This window comes from Protopterus annectens, chromosome 8.part0 (genome assembly GCF_019279795.1).
Source record: "Protopterus annectens isolate FY-2018-M chromosome 8.part0, PAN1.0, whole genome shotgun sequence".
Taxonomy (NCBI): domain Eukaryota; kingdom Metazoa; phylum Chordata; order Ceratodontiformes; family Protopteridae; genus Protopterus; species Protopterus annectens.
The window spans coordinates 1,530,593,327-1,530,614,029 of NC_056741.1; the positions used below are offsets into that span (position 1 = coordinate 1,530,593,327).

The following is a 20,703-nucleotide window of genomic DNA, read 5'->3' on the forward strand; positions in this document are numbered from 1 at the left end:
GGTGAAAGTACGTACAGAACTCCAGGTAGCAGCTTCTAGGATGTCCCTGGTAGGGACACCTCTGACAAAGGCTGTAGAGGTAGATGCAGCCCTGGTCAAGTGTGGTCTTATCCCCTTGTGGGGTAGGTTTTCCATGGTGCTTATAACAGAAATGAATGCAATGGCCTATCCATTTAGAAATTGCTTGCTTTGAAATGGCCTTCCCCTCTGCCCCTGCAGCAAATGCCACTAGCAGTTCAGATTTCCTTTGAGGTTTAGTCCTGTCCAAGTAAAATCTAAGTTATCTGTGCACATCTAAGAGTACAGTATCTGTTCCCCTTTGTTCTGTGGATTAGAAAAGAAGGCTGGCAAATGAATGGACTGATTAAGAGCCACACTGGAAACTACCTTGGGCATGAAGGAGGGACCCGAGGGACACCCTGTCCACATGGAAAAGTACAGTTTTGTACCTACCATAAATGTAGATGTTCGAGGATTCCATTGCTGCAGTCCTTACTATTGGGTATAGTCCGCGTCCAGTCGGCCCGAATACCAGAGTATAAGGCTGACGTCGGTCAGGGCGCATTAGACTGACGTCAGTACGTCAGGGTACTAATGCGCATGACCGACGTCATATCCTCAGTCTTTTCTTGCCCCAGATGTCAGAAGACCCTAAAAAGACAAGTCCCAAAATACCTGCACCAAAAACATGTACAATATATACAAGAATATATACAAAAATATAAGCATGTAAACTCACCTACACAACCACCCCTAAACACAGAGGGGAAGGAGGGAGTAAATTGGACTGCAGCAATGGAATCCTCGAACATCTACATTTATGGTAGGTACAAAACTGTACTATGTTCTTCGTTTCCATTGCTGCAGTCCTTACTATTGGGTAGAATCCCAAAGCAGAGGTAAGGAGGCTGGCAAATCATAAAGAAGTAGGAGCTGACAACATGCCTTGCAAAACAGCTGTGGCAAAACCAGCCCTAGACTTAGAGTAGATAGGAAGGTGATAATGCTTAGAGAAAGTATGCACTGAACTCCAAGTAGCTGCTTCCAAAATATCCTTAGTTGCCACCCCTTAGAAATGCTGTTGAAGTGGCAGTAGCCCTAGTGGAATGAGGCCTAATCCCAGCTGGAATCTCCTTGCCATGATGGGAATAACAAAATGCAATGCAAAAGCCAATCCACCTAGAAATAGTTTGTTTTGACACAGGCTTGCCCTGTGAACTCAAAGCAAAAGAAACAAACAACTGCTGAGACTGCCTAAAATCCTTAGTCCTGCTTAAATAATAACGCAATTGCCTGTGTACATCTAAAGTGTGCAAAATCTTTTCCCCTTTATTTTGAGGGTCTGCATAAAACGTAGGCAAATGAATAGTTTGGTTTAAAGCCACACTAGAAACCACCTTAGGCATAAAGGAAGGATTAGTGCGTAATGATACCCTATCCTTATGGAAAATCAAAAGGGCTCTACTGCCATAAGGGCCTGCAACTCAGACACCCTTCTTGCAGAAGTAATAGCCAACAGAAAAGCAGTCTTCCATGACAAGTATTTCAATTCAGCAGTAGCTGCAGGCTCAAAAGGTTGTAGAGTAAGTTTTTCCAACACAAAATTGAGATCCCAAGCAGGAGTAGGAGCTCTACGGGGGTCTTATATTCTTTGCCCCTCTAAGAAACTGCTTGAACAAAGGATGCGAAAACAAAGGTGGGTCACAATCATAGTGAGCTGAAATTGCTGCAGCATGAATCTTAATGGAAGAGAAGGACAAACCTTTGTCCAATAACTCAGTAAGATATTGAAGAGCCACACTCAAATTAGGCTCAGAAATCTCCAAATTCTTTGTTGTACTCCAAAATAAAAATCTCTTCCATTTTTCTCGTACACTCTCCTTGTACTAGGTCTTCTAGCTTCCATAATCACATTTAAAACTTGTTGAGGAAGTTGAGACCTGCTGTGTTTCAACACAGAATATGCCAGGCTGTTAGATGAAGAGAGTGAAGCTTGACATTGAGCAGATGACCGTCCTTCTGAGATAACAGATGAGGAATCAGAGGTAAAGGCCATGGGGGCTTCTTTACCAGACTCCGTAGTAGTGGGTACCAGTGTCAATCTGGAGCTATCAAAATCATCCTTGGCCTGTCTTGTCTGACCTTTAATAGTACCTTTGGAAGAAGAGGCAGAGGTGGAAAGGCATACACATGAAGGTTTTTCCAACTGAAAGACAGAGCATCCACTTTCCAAGCTGTGTGATGAAACCCCTTTGTGCAATACTTTGGCAGCTGGTGGTTTAGTGGAGAAGCGAACAGATCTATGTCTGGAGTTCCCCATGACACTGTCAATTTCTGAAATACATGAAGATCCAGTTTCCACTCGTGGGGATCCATGATTTGTCTGCTTAACACATCTGCTAAGGAGTTCTGTGCTCCTGGCAGAAACCTTGCCTGAAGAGTTAGTTGCAAGCTTAGCGCAGTCTCCCATAAAATCATTGCTTGCCTGCATAGAGGATAAGAATGTGTTCCCCCTTGCTTGTTGATGTACCACATGACAGTTGTGTTGTCTGTTAGAATCAACACCTGCCCTGGAAGAAGTAACTCCTTGAAAGCCATTAATGCAAACTGGACTGCTAACATCTCCTTCATGTTGATATGTAGATGCTGTAGTCTGGCAGGCCACTTGTCTTGTATCCACTTTCCATTTAGATGAGCTCCCCAAGCAATGTCCGAGGCACCTGTCGTTAAAATCTGACTTGCCTCTGGCCGGGTCACAGAGAGTCCCTTGTTTAGGTGACATTCCTGAGCCCACCACAAGAATTCTTTTTGAAGGCAAGGTATTATTTGAATGGCAGTGTCCAAATCCTGGCAGTGCTGTGTCCATACATTTTAGAGATACCATTGTAGCTTCCTCATATGCAGTTTGGCATTGGGAAGCACCAGAATACAAGATGCCATGAACCCTAATGCTTGAAGGACTGTCCTTGCAGTCAGCACGGACTGATGAGATAGTTGATGGAAGTAAAGTGACAGACTCTTTTGTTTGTCCGGGGTTAAAAAGGCCATCTGGGCTGCTGTATTCAGTCTCATACCCAGAAAGCACATATCTTGAGAGGGTACTAGACTGGACTTTATTTCGTTCACAGAATACCCTAGGCATCTTAGCACTGCTATAACATATTCTAGATGCTGTAGAAGGTCTTCCTTTTCTTGAGCCAGAATCAGGCAGTCGTCCAAGTAAGGATAGATTTGAATTCCTTGAAGCCTGAAGTAAGCTATCACTGGAGCCAGAACCTTTGTGAATACTCTGGGCGCAGTAGATAAGCCAAAGGGCAATGCAGAGAACTGATAATGAGAATTTCCAGCTCGAATCGCAGATACTTCCTGCAACTTAGCCTTATAGGCACATGAAGGTAAGCTTCCTTGAGATCTAAAGTTACCATCCAGTGATCTTTGCCCAGCAAAGGTAAAAGCTGTTGTAACGTCAACATCTTGAACTTGGGAATGTCCAGAAAAGTGTTGAGGAGAGATAAATCCAAAATTGGTCTCCACGTGTTCCCCTTCTTTGGTACTAGGAACAGGCGAGAATAAAATCCTAGGCCCCTTTCTGATACAGGGACTGGCTGAATGGCCCCCATCTGGAGTAACTGAGAAACTTGCTTGTGAGCCTCCTTTCTTTGTGGAGGAGGAACGTCTGGCATGCCTTTGAAAGGGGCATTGTATGGAAATAAAATCTGTAACCGTGGTGAATGATATCCAACACCCATTTGTCTTGAGTAATTAAATCCCAATTTTCTTTGAAAAGAGACAGTCTTCCTCCCAAAGGAGCCGCCAGGCGAGAATCTACTGGCAGCTGAAAAGACAGGTCATTGGGTCTGTTTACGAAAGGACTGACCCCTGCCCTCACCAGAAGTCTGAGCAGGTGAACTCCCTGTTCTAGGCCTAAAAGAACCTTGAGCCCTGCCCCTACCACGTCTAGACCTACCCCTAGACTGGGAATCATAAGCAGGATATGTCCACCCCTTAGCAGGCCAATTTCTACTAAACTTCGGTGGCTGCACCTGCAAAAAATCTTTAACAGTTTGCATAGACTTAGCTTTGTCCTCCATTTTCTTTAAAACTGCTTCCACAGGCGAACCAAACAACACATCAGACTGTAAAGGAGCATCCAAAATCCTTGTCTTAACATGCTCAGCTAAATTCTGATCCTTCAACCAGGCATGCCTGCGAAGAACAGAACTAGTAGCAGCCACCCTCGAGGAGGCCTGTACAGCATCAAAACCACATTGCAAAGAATGCTTACCCACTTGTTCAGACACATGAACCAAATCCAGCAACTCTTTACACTCAATACCTTCCGCCAAAGCATCCACCTTAGATTTTAATTGTGAAAGGAGATAATTCTGATATTTTAGCATGTGAAACTGACAATTCAACGCTCTCATGGCTAGAGTGGAAGAAGTATACACTTTCTTTCCCCACCTATCCAAAGCCCTTGCCTCTTTATCAGTGGGAACAGGATTTTTAACCACAGAAGCCTTAACACCTTTAGGCCCTTGAGAAATAGTTTCTGGGTCCACCCTAGGACTCTTAAACAAATACTTATGAGCTGGGCACCCTATAATACCTATCAGGCTTAACAGGAGCAGGAGGCAAAGAGTCAGGGTTCAGGGAAGCCTCTGCAAAAACATCTTCCACCACATTCAACACAGGAGGAATAGCTAAGGGCCTATGCTGGGGTAAAACAAGAATTCCCTAAGCCTTTTCCTGGAATCAGAGTAATCCTGGCCTTCCCATTTAAAGTGCTCCCTCATGGAATGCAGAGTCTCTGAAAATGAGAAATCCTCAGGAGGAGAAGCTGTAGGAGTGGAATCATCCACATCAGAATCAGAATAAGTAGGATACTCCTGCAAGTCTTCCAGAAGACTCTGAAGCCTCTGAACACTGTTCAAAACTATCAAACTCGGTTCCACCCTAGGCCTCTTATCAGGCGGGGCATAGAACCTCTAATCATAGTAATCAAATCTTCTGCCATTTTAAGCATATGTTTCTTAGGTACAGAACCCGAAATGCTAGGAGAAGCCCCCACTGAAGCTGAACTAGGCCTACCTCTCAAAGAAGTTTTGGCAACAGAAGGAGGCTCTAACTACCTTGGGAAGAGAGGGAAGAACAGTTACCTGAGAAGGCCCCTCAGCCTGGCCTACCTCCTGAGAAGGCACATCCTGTAACAGTAAAGTTTCTGCCTGAGACTCCAAGGAAACTCCTGGCAAAACCTCTGGCTCCACTGAGCCTTCTAAAGAACCGACGTCCGGGACTGCCGGTTCATCAACCCTAGGCTTCACTGTTTTGTCCTTGCGCTTCTTGGAAGCGGGCGTCGGAGCATCCGGCGGCATTTTATAATTGCAACGCTTCCCAAACACTAACCTGGCACAGTCTAACCTCCTCTTAATAGTGCGTTTGTTAAACCTAGCACAAGAGCGGCAACCAACAACGTCGTGCTCAGGCCCTAAACAAGGTATACACAAGGTATGGTAATCCCTATGAGGTATCTGTTTCCCACAAGAAATACAGTTATTCACTTTTTCTGACATCCGGTAAAATACTGAGGCAAGAAAAACCAAAATGTTCCCAACGGGTACTTAGCCAACTCTGTTTCAGTCTGAAACTCCGGTTTCGGAAATATTTCAGAACGCCAACCTGCACTCGCAAAACTGCTTCTGCATCGGACCATGCGGCAAAAAAGACTGAGGATATGACGTCGGTCATGCGCATTAGTACCCTGACGTACTGGCGTCAGTCTAATGCGCCCTGACCGCCGTCAGCCTTATACTCTGGTATTCGGGCCGACTGGACGCGGACTATACCCAATAGTAAGGACTGCAGCAATGGAAAACGAAGAACATCTACCTTGGGCATGAAGGAGGGACCCGAGGGACACCCTGTCCACATGAAAGATGATGAAAGGCTCCACTGCCATATGGGCCTGTAATTCAGATACCCTGCTTGCTGAAGTGATTGCTAAAAGGAAGGCTGTTTTCCAAGAAAGGAATTTTAACTCTGCACCTGCAGCTGACTCAAAAGGAGGTAGAGTGAGTTTTTCCCCATACAAAGTTAAGGTCCTAGGCTGGAGTAGGGGCTCTCTACTGGGTGGTCTTAAGTTTTTGGTTCCTCTGAGGAATTGCTTGAGCAGTGGATGAGAGAAGAGGGGAGGTTCCTGTGTTGTAATGAGCTGAATGGCTGATGCATGAATTTTGATGGAGGAAAAAGACAGGCCCCTTGTGAAGAATTTCAGTTAAGCATTGAAGAATCTGATGTAAATTGGGCGCAGCTGTGATCATCCCTTGAGTTTGGTTCCAGGAACATAATCTTTTCCAAGTGCTAGGCCTCCTTGCCTCAAAAATGACATCCAACACTTGTTTACTGAGGGATTGCAACAGAGAGATTAGGTAATTAACCAGGCTGCCAGGTTCAGGATTTGAAGCGGAGAATGCAGAATCTGGCCCTCCTGCTGGGACAGTAGGGTAGGGGTCTGAGGCAAGTGCCATGGAGCCAGCAGTGACGCACTGTGCAAGAGGGGGTACCAGTGTTGGCGTAGCCAGTCTGGTGCAATCCGTATCATCCTTGGTTTGTCCTGTTTGATCTTTAGTAGTACTTTAGAGAGGAGAGCCAGAGGAGGAAAGGCATAAACGGATACATTTTTCCAGTTGAAGGACAGGGCATCCACTTTCCAAGCTTGTTTGGGGGGGGGGGGTCCTTGTGCAAAATTTGTCCAATTGGTAGTTCTGGGGGGAGGCAAACAGGTCTATATCTGGGCCCCCCATTTGTTTATCAACATGTTGAAAGTCTTTGGTTCCAGTTTCCACTCATGTGGGTCCATGAGATTTCTGCTTAGTTCATCTGCCAGTGTATTTAGCTTTCCTGGCAGGAAATGAGCCTGTAGATGCACTTGGCAGCTCAAGGCTGTGTTCTACCGAGCCATGGCTAGTCTGCAGAGGGGGGTATGAATGGGTAACCCCTGCTTGTTTATGTACCACATAACAGTGGTGCTGTCCATCTTTACCATTAATTGTCCTGGAAGAATGTGGTCCTTGAAGGCTGTCAGTGCATTCTGTACAGATAACATTTCTTTTTGATTGATATGCAGGTGCATTTGACTTGGGTTCCATTTGCCCTGAATGCACTTCCCTGCCAGGTGAGCCACTCATCACTTCCCTGCCAGGTGAGCCACCCATATGCATAGTCTGATGTGTCTGTTAGGGTTTGGGCGGCAGGGGGTAGAATGAATGGTAGTCCCTTGTTTTGGTGGCAGGCCTCGGTCCACCTAACTGTAGGCAAGGTATGATAGGAATCAGTGCTTCTAGATCTTGAGAATGCTGACACCATAGGCTTTTTAGATACCATTGTAGTTTCCTCATATGCAGTCTTGCATATGGAATTAGGAGAATGCAGGAGGCCATGAACCCCAAGGCTTGCAGTATTTGCCTTGCAGACAGCAGGGTTTTTGTGGCCATTCATTTGAAGTAAGTTGTCAAATGAATTTGTTTCTCTGGCGTGAGGAAAGCCATCTGGGAAGTTGTGTTCAAGCTTGCTCCCAAGAATATAATTTGTTGACAAGGTACAAGATGTGATTTCTTTTCATTTATGGTGTACCCCAGACAAGTTAGCACTTTTGTACAAATGCCAAATGATTCAAAAGTATGTCCTGGCTTTTAGCCTGAATTAGACAATTGTGCAGGTATGGGTGAATTTGAATATTTCTTTGCCTGCAAAAAGCAATGACTGGAGCTAGGCACTTTGTGAATACCCTGGGTGCAGTAGATAAGTCAAAGGGAAGTGCAGAGAACTGATGATGCATGTAGCCTGCTTTGAAGCATAGGTATCTTCTGCAAGACTCCCTGACTGGGATGTGCAGGTAGGCTTCCTTTCGATCCAGTGCTGCCAACCAGGCATCCTTGCCTAGCATAGGAAGCAACTGGTGAATGGTTAGCATCTTAAATTTTGGGATCACCAAGAAGGTATTTAGGATAGAAAAGGCCCAAGATAGGATTCCATGAGTTGTCTTTTCTGGGTACCAGGAAAAGTCTCGAGTAGAAACCTTGTCCCTTTTCCTCTTCTGGTACAGTCTGAATAGCCCTTATGCTTAAGAGAGAAAGTACTTGCTTTTGAGCCTCTGCCCACTGATTCGGGGATAGATCTGGCCAACCATTTGGGGTTGGTAACGTGTGAAAGTGAAATCTGTATCCTTGGGAAACTATATTTAAAACCCATTTGTCCTGGGTAATGCGTTCCCAGTTTTCTGCCTGCACAGCAATCTTTCCCCCTAAAGGAGCAGTCAGTTGAGAAGGGCTTGAAAGTTAAGTCATTGAGACAGTTTACCATAGGGGGGAGTCTTACTACTCACTGATTTGGAAGTGCTTAGTCCTGTGCATACCCTGGGACTGAAGGCTTGGAAGAGGCAGGAAAGGACCAATTCTTAGAGGGCCAATGCCTACTAAATCTTGGAGGCTGTAATTGTAGGAAATCTAACAGTGTGCATAGATTTAGCTTTTTCCTCCATCTTTTTAAGTACTTCTGCTTTGTTGCCAAACAGGCGTTCCTGATTACATCCAGCAATTTAGCTTTAACATGATCTGGCAAAGATTGCTCCTTAAGCCAAGCATGCCGTCTAAGTTCAGACCCGGTGACAACAGCCCTGCAAGATGCCTGTAGTGAATCAAAACCACATTGCAAAATATGTTTTCCAACTTGTTCAGCAGAATGCATTAAATCCTGTAAATCCTTATTTTCAGCACAGTCAGGAATCAACATAATTTTCTGTTTAAGCAATCCAACAATATGCTGTTGATATGTAAACATATGAAACTGGCAGTTTAAGGCCCTAATAGCCAAGGTTGCAGAAGTGTACATCTTCTTACCCAAACTATCCAGTGCCCAGAAATCTCTATCAGAGGGGGTAGGATTTTTGGCAGAAGTGCCTTAATGCTCTTGGGTCCCTGTGAAATAGTCTCAGGATCTGCAGTAGGATTTTTAAAAAGGAACTTGAGAGGCAGGAATCCTGTAATATCGATCAGGTTTTCTGGGAGCATGAGGTAGAGAGTCAGGGGCCAAGCTAGATTCCGAAAAGGCATCATCAACAATGTCTAGTACAGGGGGATAGCTAAAGGCCTGTGCTGGGGCAGAAGTAAGAAATCCCCAAGCCTCTTTTTAGAATCACAGTAACCCTGGCTTTCCCAGCAAAAATGCTCCCTAAGAGTATGCAAGGTTTCACCAAAAAAAAAGAAATCCTTTGGAGGGAACGCAGAGGGAAAAAAGTCCTCTGCATCAGAATCCTCAAAGGTAGATAAGGGTAAATCCTGGTAATCAGAGGAAACGGAAATTTCAGAATCCTGATCAGAAGTATAAGCAAATTCAGTCCTAGGTCTCTTAGTGGGGGAAGGTTGGCTTTCCCTGATTAAAGTAATAAGGTCTTTAGCCATTCTTAACATTTGATTTTTAGGCATAGAGGCCCGACCATGCAGTCTGGGTGTCGGTTTTCTAGGCATGGTTCGAGTTTTAGGCCTTGAAGAAGATGGCGTTGGTTTAATATGCAAGTCAATAGGCTTGAATACACCCTCAGAAGCCAGTGCCTGCAAAGCGGCTATGGACCCATCCAAGGTAGAGACATCTGCAGATTCCACAGTTGAAGCATTTTGTGGCATACTGGACTCATAATGGGTCTCAGTAGAGGCCTGCAAATCTGAAATAGCAGGTATCAGGGGCTGCGAAAGCACCTCACTGAGTACCGGAAAACTGGTGACTAGCTTAGGAGAAGCGTCGTCAGCAGCTTTGGGCCTAGGCAGCCTATCTCGGTCTTTATCTTTGCGTTTTTTAGGAATGTCAGTAGTTGGATGGCTTATCGAAGACATATTTGGATAATTGAACAGAGTAGCAAAATATTTAGAAGTGTAAATATGCAGACAACGAATAGTTCGGTGTTTAAAAAACCGACAGCGAGGTACATTGTGGTCAGGGCCTAGGCAAGGAATACAGTATGGATGAAAATCTTTAGGAGGTATTTGCTTTCCACAAGAAATACAATTATTGACTTTGACTGATCGGTTAAGAGCAAGAAAAAAAAAAGTTTCCCCAACGGGGTACTTGGCTTTAGTTGAAGAATTCGGTTTTGAAACTCGAAAATGAAAATTTCAGGAGTCGGCTGACCGGCACTTGTGAACGGCTTCTGCTTCAGGCACTACATGGCAAGAAAGACTGATGCAATGGCGTCGGCTGCATGCTTTATACCCCGGACTACCTGACGTCATGGAAGATGAGACAGCAACCGATGCAGACCCAAGACTTTAAGGCCGACGGAGGGCTATTGCAAGCAGATAACCCAAATGTAATGACTGCAACAGTGAAACATGAAGAACATCTGAACTGCACTACTATTCTGCTTCAGCTCACCTTTTTGCAGCATCTCGAGATGTTCCCAGAGGATGTCACCCACAAAATCTGGTGTAATTTCCAGGAAGCGTTCCTTCCCCAAGGCAAGTAGACTGGCCCCATTCATGCACAACTTCTGAAAATCCACACTTTTCAAGCTGAACTCGTTCACAGCCCACATCACCCAGTCTCTTACATGGGTCTCAGTCCACAGGTGGGGATCTATGAAAGAGAAGACAACATTCCTGTTATGAATGATCAAGTGAATTATGATTCTCTAGTTTCACTGCACAAGCTACTGTCCCGGACAAGCAGACAATGCCTCACCACTTCTAAATGCTTTGGCAAAGTTAACTGGATGCTCATGTCCCCACCAGCTTTATCATACAGCCCAAGCACAACCTCGTAACCATCTCTAATTGGTGCCAAAGTGATGAATTCAATCCTACAGTCCAACATGGTGTAGCAATGCACAGCACCCCATAGGGGATTACTTTGGGGTAATAACATTTTAGTTATCAGATTTAATGACAGCAATGGAAGGTGACGTTGAGCAGCACACGGCCCCATTATCTACTTCATGCTACTTCAAACAAACAATGAACGGCTGCAGTGTCTGCTCTAGTGGTTCTTCTGTAACAGAAGTGCCACTTCAGAAGCTGTTGCTTTCAAGCACAGTTACTCAATGCATGTTGTGCTTCCAAGGCTAAAGCCACACAACTGTGATACAGTTTGGCAACTTTTGGCCATCCACTGTGGTAGGAGGCCAGGTCATTAGCCATTACATCCCATCTTCACTCAAGTTGTATGTACCATAAACCATGTATGATGTACTCTGGGACATAACCTGTCCAGTGCACCCAAGTAAATGAGGTTTCCTCACAAAATATTACAATTAAACCTACCTCTACATTACCACACTGGCATGTTACAAATTCTCTCTACAAACGGGAGTGGCTGTTCCTTGGCTTTTTTCACTTTTGTCACTATTACCACAGCTAAGGTGCGACGAAAACTGATCATCTTCACAAATGTTGGAATAGGGCAGCAAAACAAAGCCTAAACTGATCATGCAGACCTTGTTCAATGCTTGTAACATGTTGCTGTGATGGGAGGAGTCTAGGAAAGATTACCTTTATGAATTCACATTCTTTCGAACTGTGGTGTGAAAGCACATGAACTGCATGAACAGGGAGGGACTAGACTAGTCTTACCACCACTGATGACATCAAGAGCTTCCTCAAAATTGGAGTAAAAAGATACATTCCTTTGTGTAGAGAACCAAAGATAAATAGCATTTTTTTTTCTGTTTGTGCATATACTTTGCACAAGTTCAGTGAGTTACGTAGTCAAAGTTATGGGATTTCAGGAGAAAAAAAGTATTTTCAATTTCAAAATTTCACTTGTCATAGTAAATCCTATCTGAACTGCTGAGCTACCTAACAGCACTGCAATATTATCATGGCTTGTGTTTGTCAAGGCTTTTTTCTCTTTCTGACCCATACACAGTGGTATTTTTTGCAGATGGACTTAAACTATTCCAAAACAGGTCTAATGCAACACACCTTGTTTAGACAAACAAGTTAAGTGGCTGTTACTTCTGTTTGCAATTTACTTCTCCAACAATAGACAGATAATTAAAATATTACGCTGCTGTCAACTCTGAGAAGAACTAGCCTCCTCATGAGCAGAATTATCACCACTTACAAAAACGGACGTCCACCCCATGTGAACAACAGATGGTTCACATACCCTTTATTAATACTGACAACTTACTATCCCTAGAGTGTGCCAACTACTACAGGTAACTAACATTCACTGCATGTGATTAATGTTAAGTTAAATAAATTAAATTTTCCAGTAGAATTCTTTACAAACTCAGGTAAATTTAATTATTACCTTGTAGCAACAGATCACAGGCATACCTCTTAAACTCTTAGCAGAAGAAATCTGGACAAAGCTTAAAATCATGGTGGGACAAAGTCCCAAAAATAGGGACAGCTATTAAATATTGCTCTTATAAACTTGGAACGCTGCTAGAATAACAGGATTTATATTACCATGCAATTTCTGAAGGATATGAAGTCCAAAACTCCTATGTATGTTATTATTTAGTGACTTCATTTTGCTAGAAAACCACAAATTTCATGAGGACCAGACTAAAAATATGAGGCAAAACTCTGGAAATTTTGCAAAACTCTGGACAGTTGAAATATACGATACCTGCACCCTTTTCAGTGTTGCTATGCTTTTTTTTTTTTTTAGATCTCCCCACTGTGTAATGTAACATGTTGATGCCAACACCTGCTGAATCATGTGCTGGAAAATTCTGAGCTAACTGCAAACGTTGGCTCTTGTACTTCATCAAGCCTACACATGAAGAGAATGTGATCAGTCTCCTGATTTCTGGACACAGTATGACTTGGTAATAATCTGACTAAGTCCAGTTTGCCGAACACTCTTCACTATTACTATGGCATCTGCTCTGGTATGCCCTTCCTTGCACATTGCTGCATTTTTTAAACAGATGTCAATTCAAATACTTACCCGGCCAGAGTTTTTCAGTTTTGGAGTTACTAACTTTTTAATAGCACCCTTTTTTCCCCCCTAATTCTCAAGCTCGTCTCCAACAGAAGACATGAAAAGAAGACAGGAAAGAACAGACTACATATGTAGAGTGTGGAGGGATCAGACTTCCAGTGCTAAGTCATATTCAGTGGTGCAGAGGGATAAAGTCCAGACTACAACCAAGGTGACAAGAGTTTGATTAGTGGCTTGAACTCCTGTTGAAGCTTGCAGGATGATGGGAGGAATGCTAAGGCTTGCCTGCTCACACCTCTTTGGAGGGAGGATTTGGGAGAACATGCAGAAAAGTTTGTCATTTCTGCAGCCCCATTGGAAATTAGGGATATAAACAGTAGCTGGGGCTAGTCATGGTGTTAAGGTGCTCGACTCAAACTGCCCATATCCTGGGACAGAGACATTCTCAGACCACTCCACACTGTATGACTAGGCTAATACAAGTGACACCGGTGTGTGCGTGTGTGTGTGTGTGGGGGGTTAAGTCTGGAAATAAAACCAATATACCCATCTATGCCAGTGGTCATGGCAACTCCCTATTCTCATCTCCCACAGAATCCACTTTGCTAGCTAGAAAAAATATATTTCAACTGAAAAATCTGTTAATAAAGACTTTGGTTCTGAAATTTGGATGAGTCGGCCGACCGGCACTTGCGAACTGCTTTTGCTTCGGGCACCACGTGGCAAGAAAGACTGAAGAAAATGGCGTTGGCTGCATCTTTTACAACCCTGGTGCACTGACGACAGGGAAGAGGCGACAGCAACAGACGCCGGACAGGACTTTGGAATTCAGGCCGACTGCGGGTATCCTGCCAGCAGGATAACCCAAGAGTAATGACTGCAACAGTGAAACACGATGAACATCCTGGACTGCAACAGTGAATACACTCTAACATCTACATTTATGGTAGGTACACAACTGTACTATGTTCATCATGTTTCACTGTTTCAGTCATTACAATTGGGTTGAATCCCAAAGCTAAGGTTGGGAGGCTGGTGCTAAACAGGATTAGGAGAGGATATCAGGCCCTGCAGAACTGAAGTGGAAAAAGCCTGCCCTGGATTTAGAGAGGTAAGCGATAGTGCTTTGTAAAAGTATGCACTGAACTCCAAGTTGCAGCCTCTAAGATGTCTTTGGTTGGTACTCCGCTGAGGAAGGCTGCTGAAGTGTCTACTGCTCTAGTTGAATGTGGCCTAATGCCCTTAAGCACTGATTTGCCATGCTGAGAATAGCAGAAATGAATGCAGTGGCCTATCCACTTTGAAATAGTCTGCTTTGAGATGGGCTTTCCTTGTGATCCTGCAGCATATGCCACTAGAAGTTGTTCAGTCTTTGAGAGCTTTGGTTCTGTCCAAGAAGAAGCGTAGCTGCCTGTGAATGTCCAAAGGATGCAGAAGTCTCTCACCCTTATTCTGTGGGTTTGGATAAAAGGTAGGCAAATGAATTGTTTGGTTAAGGGCCACACTGGACACTACCTTAGGCATAAATGTAGGGTTTGTCCTCAGAGAAACCCTGTCAGGATGGAAAATGATAAAAGGTTCCACAGCCATGAGTGCCTGTAACTCAGACTCATCTAGTGGAGGTTATTGCTAGGAGCAGAGCTGTTTTCCAGGATAAGAATTTTATATCCGCTGCAGAGGCTGGCTCAAACGGAGGCAGTGTGAGATTTTCCAAGACATAATTGAGGTCCCATGCAGGTACTGGTGCTCTCCTTGGAGGTCTTGTATTTTTGGCCCCTCTGAGGTTACTGCCTTAGTAATGGATGAGAATAAAATAGGTGGTTCTGTATTGTAATGAGCTGAAATGGCAGAGGCATGAATTTTAATTGATGAAAAGTAAAGGCCTTTATCCAGCATCTCAGTTAAGTATTGCAAAATCTGAGGAATATTTGGAACAATCGTGTCAATGCCTTGTGCCTGGTTCCAAGCACAGAATCGCTTCCATTTTTCTGGTGCTAGGCCTCCTGGCCTCCAAAATAACATCCATCACTGCTTTAGAAAGAGGTGCGTCTTGAATGGCTACATTATCTGCCATGCTGCCAGGTTTAAGGTCCTGAGTTGGCTGTGCAGTATCCGACTGTCTTGTTGGGTCAATAAGTGAGGAATTTGATGTAATGCCCAAGCTGGGCATTGAGACAAGCTCTTTAGGATTGGGTACCAGTGCTGGTGGGGTCAGTCTGGGGCAATCAGTATCATTTTTGGCATCTCTTGTCTGACCTTGAGGAGTACCTTGGGGAGGAGAGAGTCAGAGGAGGAAAGGCATATACTGTTATGTTTTTCCAGCTGTAAGATAGAGCATCCACTTTCCATGCTTGTTTGTGACAAGTCCTTGTGCAGAATCTCTGTAGTTGGCAGTTGTGAGGGGAGGCAAATGGGTCTATGTCCAGGCATCCCCAGTTCCTTGTTATCATGCTGAAGGCTTGTGGATCCAATTTCCACTCGTGGGGATCCATTAGGTTTCTGCTTAGTTCTGCCAGAGTATTTGTCCTTCCTGGCAGGAATTGTGCTTGCAGATGTACTTGGTAAGTTAATGCTGTGTCCCACAAGTTCATGGCTAGTCTGCAGAGGGGGTAGGAATGTGTGCCTCCCTGCTTGTTTATGTACCACATGACTGTAGTATTGTCCGTCTTTATCAGTAGTTGTCCTGGATGAAGTAGATCTTTGAAGGGTGTCAGGGCATTCTGAACAGCTAGCATCGCTTTCTGATTGATATGTAGATGCATTTGACTTGCGGACCATGTGCCCTGAATACATCTTCCTGCCCTATGGGCCCCCCAGGCATAATCTGATGCATCTGTTGTCAATGTCTGCCTGGCTGTGGGTAAGGTGAATGGCTGCCCCATGTTGTGGTGACAGGCTTTTGCCTACCATCGAAACTCCTGTTGCAGGCAGGGAATGAGGGTAATTATTGTTTCTAGGCTGTGGTAATGTTGGGTCCAAACACTTTTTAGATACCATTGAAGTTTCCTCATATGCAGTCTTGCATATGGAATTAGCAGAATGCAGGTTGCCATGAAGCCCAAAGTCTGCAGAATTTTTCTTGCAGATAACTGGGTCTTTGCTGCCAACATTTTGAAATAAGTAGTCAGTTGTCTGTGTTTGTCTGGTGTGAGATAAGCTATCTGGGCAGTTGTATTTAAGCTTGCACCCAGGAATATAGGAATATTATCTCCTGAGAGGGTACGAGTTTTGATTTCTTTTCGTTTACTGTGTACACTAGATCTGTTAGTAATCTTTTTACAAACGCCAGATGCTGTAGTAGAATGTCCTTGTTCCCTGCTTGAATAAGGCAGTCGTCCAAATAAGGATATATTTGTATTCCTCTGTCTGCAAAATGCAATTACTGGTACCAGGCATTTTGTGAAGACCCTGGGTGCAGTAGATAAGCCAAAGGGCAGTGCAGAGAATTGGTAGTGCATTGAGCCAGCTATAAATCTGAGGTACATTCTGCATGACTGTCTGATTGGGACATGCAGGTATGCCTCTTTTAGGTCTAAAGTCACAAGCCAAGTCTTCTTGCCCAGCATGGGCAGAAGCTGCTGCAGAGTTAACATTTTGAATTTTGGAATATCCAGGAACGTGTTTAGGAAAGACAGGTCCAGTACTGGTCTCCAGGCTTTGTCCTTTCTGGGCACCAAGAATAGCCTTGAGTAAAATCCTAGTCCCTGCTCTTGCTGTGGTACTTGCTGAATGGCTCTCATGTCCATGAGGGATGAAACTTGTTTTTGTGCCTCTGCCACTGATTGCGTGGCAGGTCTGGCATTGGCAGTGTGTGAAAGTGGAACCTGTAGCCCTTTTAAGACCCATTTTTCCTGGGTGATCATGTGCCAGTTTTGTGAAAAAAGTGCTAGTTTCCCCCCAAAGGAGCTGCCAGAAGATAAGTGCTTGGTGCTGACAGGGTGAAGTCATTGAGACAGTTTCCTGTATGGCTGTCATTTTTCCTCTCCACTTTTGGAGGTAGAAGCACCCATTGTTTAGGCCTGTATGAGCCTTGGGGCTGTGATCTGCCTCTGGGGCGTCTGTATCTGCCTCTTTGTGGCCTGTCTGACACTGCAAAGGACCAATTCTTTGTAGGCCAGTTCCTGCTAAATCTGGGAGGCTGTACCTGCAAGAAATCCTTCAATGTTTGCAAGGAATACAGTAAGAATGAAAATCCTTATGAGGTATTTGCTTCCCACAAGAAAAATACAATTAACTTTTTTGGACATCGGTCTGGAACAAGAAAAAAAAAGTTTCCCCAACGGGGTACTTGGCTTTAATGAAGACTTCGGATCTGAAATTCGAAAATATCAGGAGTCGGCTGACCGGCACTTGCGAACTGCTTTTGCTTCAGGCACCGCGTGGCAAGAAAGACTGAAGAAAATGGCGTCGGCTGCATCTTTTATACCCCTGGCGCACTGGCGTCAGACAGGAAGCAACAGCAACCGACGCCAGACCTAGAGACTTTGGAACTCGGGCTGACTGCGGGTAGCCTGCCAGCAGGATAACCCAATTGTAATGACTGCAACAGTGAAACATGAACATCGTGCTGGAGGGACAGGTTCATAACCCAGAGACTGCCCATGCTATGGAATAGACTTCCGATACATGTCAAACAGAGCACCTCACTGGCCCTCTTCAAGAGAGATCTTGATGAGTGGATGGGAAATAGAAAATTCATCCCGGCGATCACTCCAGTGGCTCTACCCAGAGGCACTGAAAACTACGGTCGGGTGGCATGATGCCAGGGTAATCCTATGGGCTAGGCTTGTAAAATGCTCCACGGCCATTAGCCTAGTACACATCTATGTACCTATATGATAAAAGTAAAAAAGCTTTTCATTATTGCTGCTTACATCTCTCAGCTGTCCGTGACATTAACTAGAAAAATTCTTAACACTAAATGCGTAATAAGCCCTTCAAATGTGGAACAGTGAGGAACATGGACTTTTAAGATCCAAAATGAGAAACATTCCTCATAATGAGGAACACTTGAGAGACAAGAGTAGCAATAACGGACTTTCTACCCATTATTTTTCATCTTTTCTCCTGTTTATTGAGCAAAGACGTTGAGAGCTGTAGACGGGATGCTATGCAGCTACAAGATGTTACACAACTGCAGTAAAGTCATCAGAGTGCTACTCGGAAACACTGGTGCAGTCCAAGTGTTCTCCATCACCTCAAGACTGTAGTCAGGGAAGGCCTCTACCAGAAAGAGATAAATGGAAATGTTCAACTTCATCTTAGCATCACTAAAATTCTGACTTCTGTATTTCTGAAACCTGCTCTAAAGATATGTTGGCCAGAGCAAAGTGTGTGTTCACCGAGCTGAGAAACAAAAGTTGAATAAGAGTTATGCCTTGCAACAACTCAAAAGGCAGGGACAACAGCCAAGCATGTACAAGGCAGTCATCTAAAGTGCAATCATCTGCCAGCCAGAACGTTGCTGTACGATACTGGTGTCAGCTGCAAAGCACATGTCGTAATCCGTTACCTACAGCACATGTGCGTAGCGGATATCCTCAAGCAGAAACAAAGCAAGAAGCAATGTGTGTGCGGACAGAGACAGAGAGATAGAGAGGGAGATATAAATGCTGTTCTAAATCTGCATGTAATCTCTGTGCAGTCATGCGACTATAAGCTTGACAATTCTAGTCCGAGGAAAATGCATGCCATACAGCACCAATGATTTCACAACCTACAGCCAGTCTATCTCAGGAATAACGAATATCCCTAAACAACATGGAGCCATGATAAATGTGCAACTTTTTTGTAAGTTACTTCAGATGCAGGTTAGCAAATGGAATGAGATGGAAATAGAAACAGGTTAAGCAGGTACAGCACTTGGGCGAGTAGTTTCAACTTTTTTTTGCTGAAGAATAAGGGACAAGCCAAACTAAAGGGAAAGATAACAAAGAGCCAAAATCAGGGACAACTTGAAATGTCACTCTAATTGACATAAACAGTTAACAGAACAGGCTTTGCCTCAATATACATTTACTTTAAGAAATAAGTACGAAATACTAGGTCTAGCATTGCTGATGGAATGTAATCCTCCGTAGTTTAATCAGAAAATCAAAAATTGTATGAAAAGCAGGGCAAAAATATGAGAGAAAACATGAAGGATGTTCTGCAAAATCAGGGACAGTTGAGAGGTATGCTTGGGTAGTAAACCATAAGTGAGGATGAATGAATACACACATACAAAACTGCAATGGTGACTTTAAAAACCAAAACACAAGTGAAACCAGCAGAAAATGTATATAACAAACAGGAAACCAATTAAGTGTCCTTATACAAGTATGAGTAAGAGATGAACATCCCACCTTTTTGAATGTCCATCATTCCTGATGATGTCTGTATGACTGAACTACAATATAGTCTTGGCAACGCAACAATTTCCTAGAAATAGTCTCTAAATGAAAAAATGTTGCATGCAAGTCTAACAGTCACAACCATCTTGGTTTTGTACAGCTGCCCAGGACAGCTGCTTATATGTCTACATCACATTCTAAACCTAAGGCCAGCTTCTCGTATGACTTTATGCATTATTATTAGTTCAGCAAGTGTGTTCGGAGTGTGGCTACTCCTGCAGCAAGAAGCCTTCCAATAGCAGCCTGCAATCACACACATACCCCCCCCCCCCCCATAGAAAACTGATTTTACAGAAGAGTTGCAGCCACTGTGGTCTACAGATGTGAACATAGGCTTGACAGGCGATGTGGGTTTCAGTTCCATCATAACCACTCTTGATAATTAAACTTCAGCAAGTGTTGTATAAAACAAACACAAAAAAAAAATTGCTTCAACAACTAAAATACTACCTCTAGGGATCCCAAGACGTTGTTGTTCTTTGGTAAATCCGCTGAAGGTTGCCTTAAGTGCCTGGGCCATCATTTCCTTACTGCCTGGTGTGAGAAGTGGAACATCTCCCAATTCTAGATCTGAAATAGAAATCAAAAGAAAACAGTTAGCAGCCGATGGGTCTGCTAACACAGGCACATACGTCATTTCTACCCTCAGGTAGTCGCCCTCTAATTTTTTTTTTTTTTTTTTTTTTTTAATCATACACCTAATTTCTTAAAGAAATTTCCATCCTGGACACTAATGAGATTACCTTTACACAACATTCCTATTGTCTCGCAGAAACTAGGAATACAAGGTACTGAAATCTACAGTATTAATATATATATATATTTATATTACACACACACACACATATATATATATATATATATATATATATATATATATACACCCATACATACATACATACACACACACACACACCTATAATGTATTTGTTTGCATATGTTTTTACATGCTTACAGATGCATATAAGAGAGCTATACATATTCGCACACAACACGCACAACCAGACTGAGGCACTCCACTGTTAGGATAACGAAGTTTATCACAATCTGTACTTGGAATGTATTTCTGTTGCAAAATTTCCGGTAAGATGCTTGGGAATAGTGACTCGTGGTAACTACACAAAGCTAGACACTTCTCTGGAGGAGGGCCATCATCCAGGCAGCCATGCGGAGATACGGTCATACCAGCAATGAAAATTTATTTTTGTTTTATGGCCTATCCCCTCTCCTACTGAGGGTATAAGCACTCATGTCACCTCAAAGGTCACTCCCCCCCTATCCACATGGGTGTGCTCCCCACATGCACCATCAGGGATTACCATCACAATCTTGGGCAGCCACTTCCATGTCTTCCTAGCACATCTGC

General features: G+C 43.8%; 1 protein-coding gene across 4 annotated transcripts in view; it reads right to left on the reverse strand.

Annotated features, from left to right (window-relative positions):
- The window catches only part of ETS1 (ETS proto-oncogene 1, transcription factor), a 281,582-nt gene that overhangs the window by 175,711 nt on the left and 85,168 nt on the right, over nt 1-20,703 (reverse strand). For 3 of the 4 annotated variants that reach the window (XM_044081104.1, XM_044081103.1, XM_044081105.1), the window contains exons 2-3: nt 19,788-19,907; nt 10,426-10,626 (exon numbers count right to left, since the gene is read on the reverse strand). In XM_044081104.1, coding sequence (XP_043937039.1) covers nt 10,426-10,626; nt 19,788-19,907 — 321 coding nt within the window. The remainder of the gene's footprint in view (nt 1-10,425; nt 10,627-19,787; nt 19,908-20,703) is intronic. The other variant, XM_044081106.1, reaches the window with a different exon arrangement.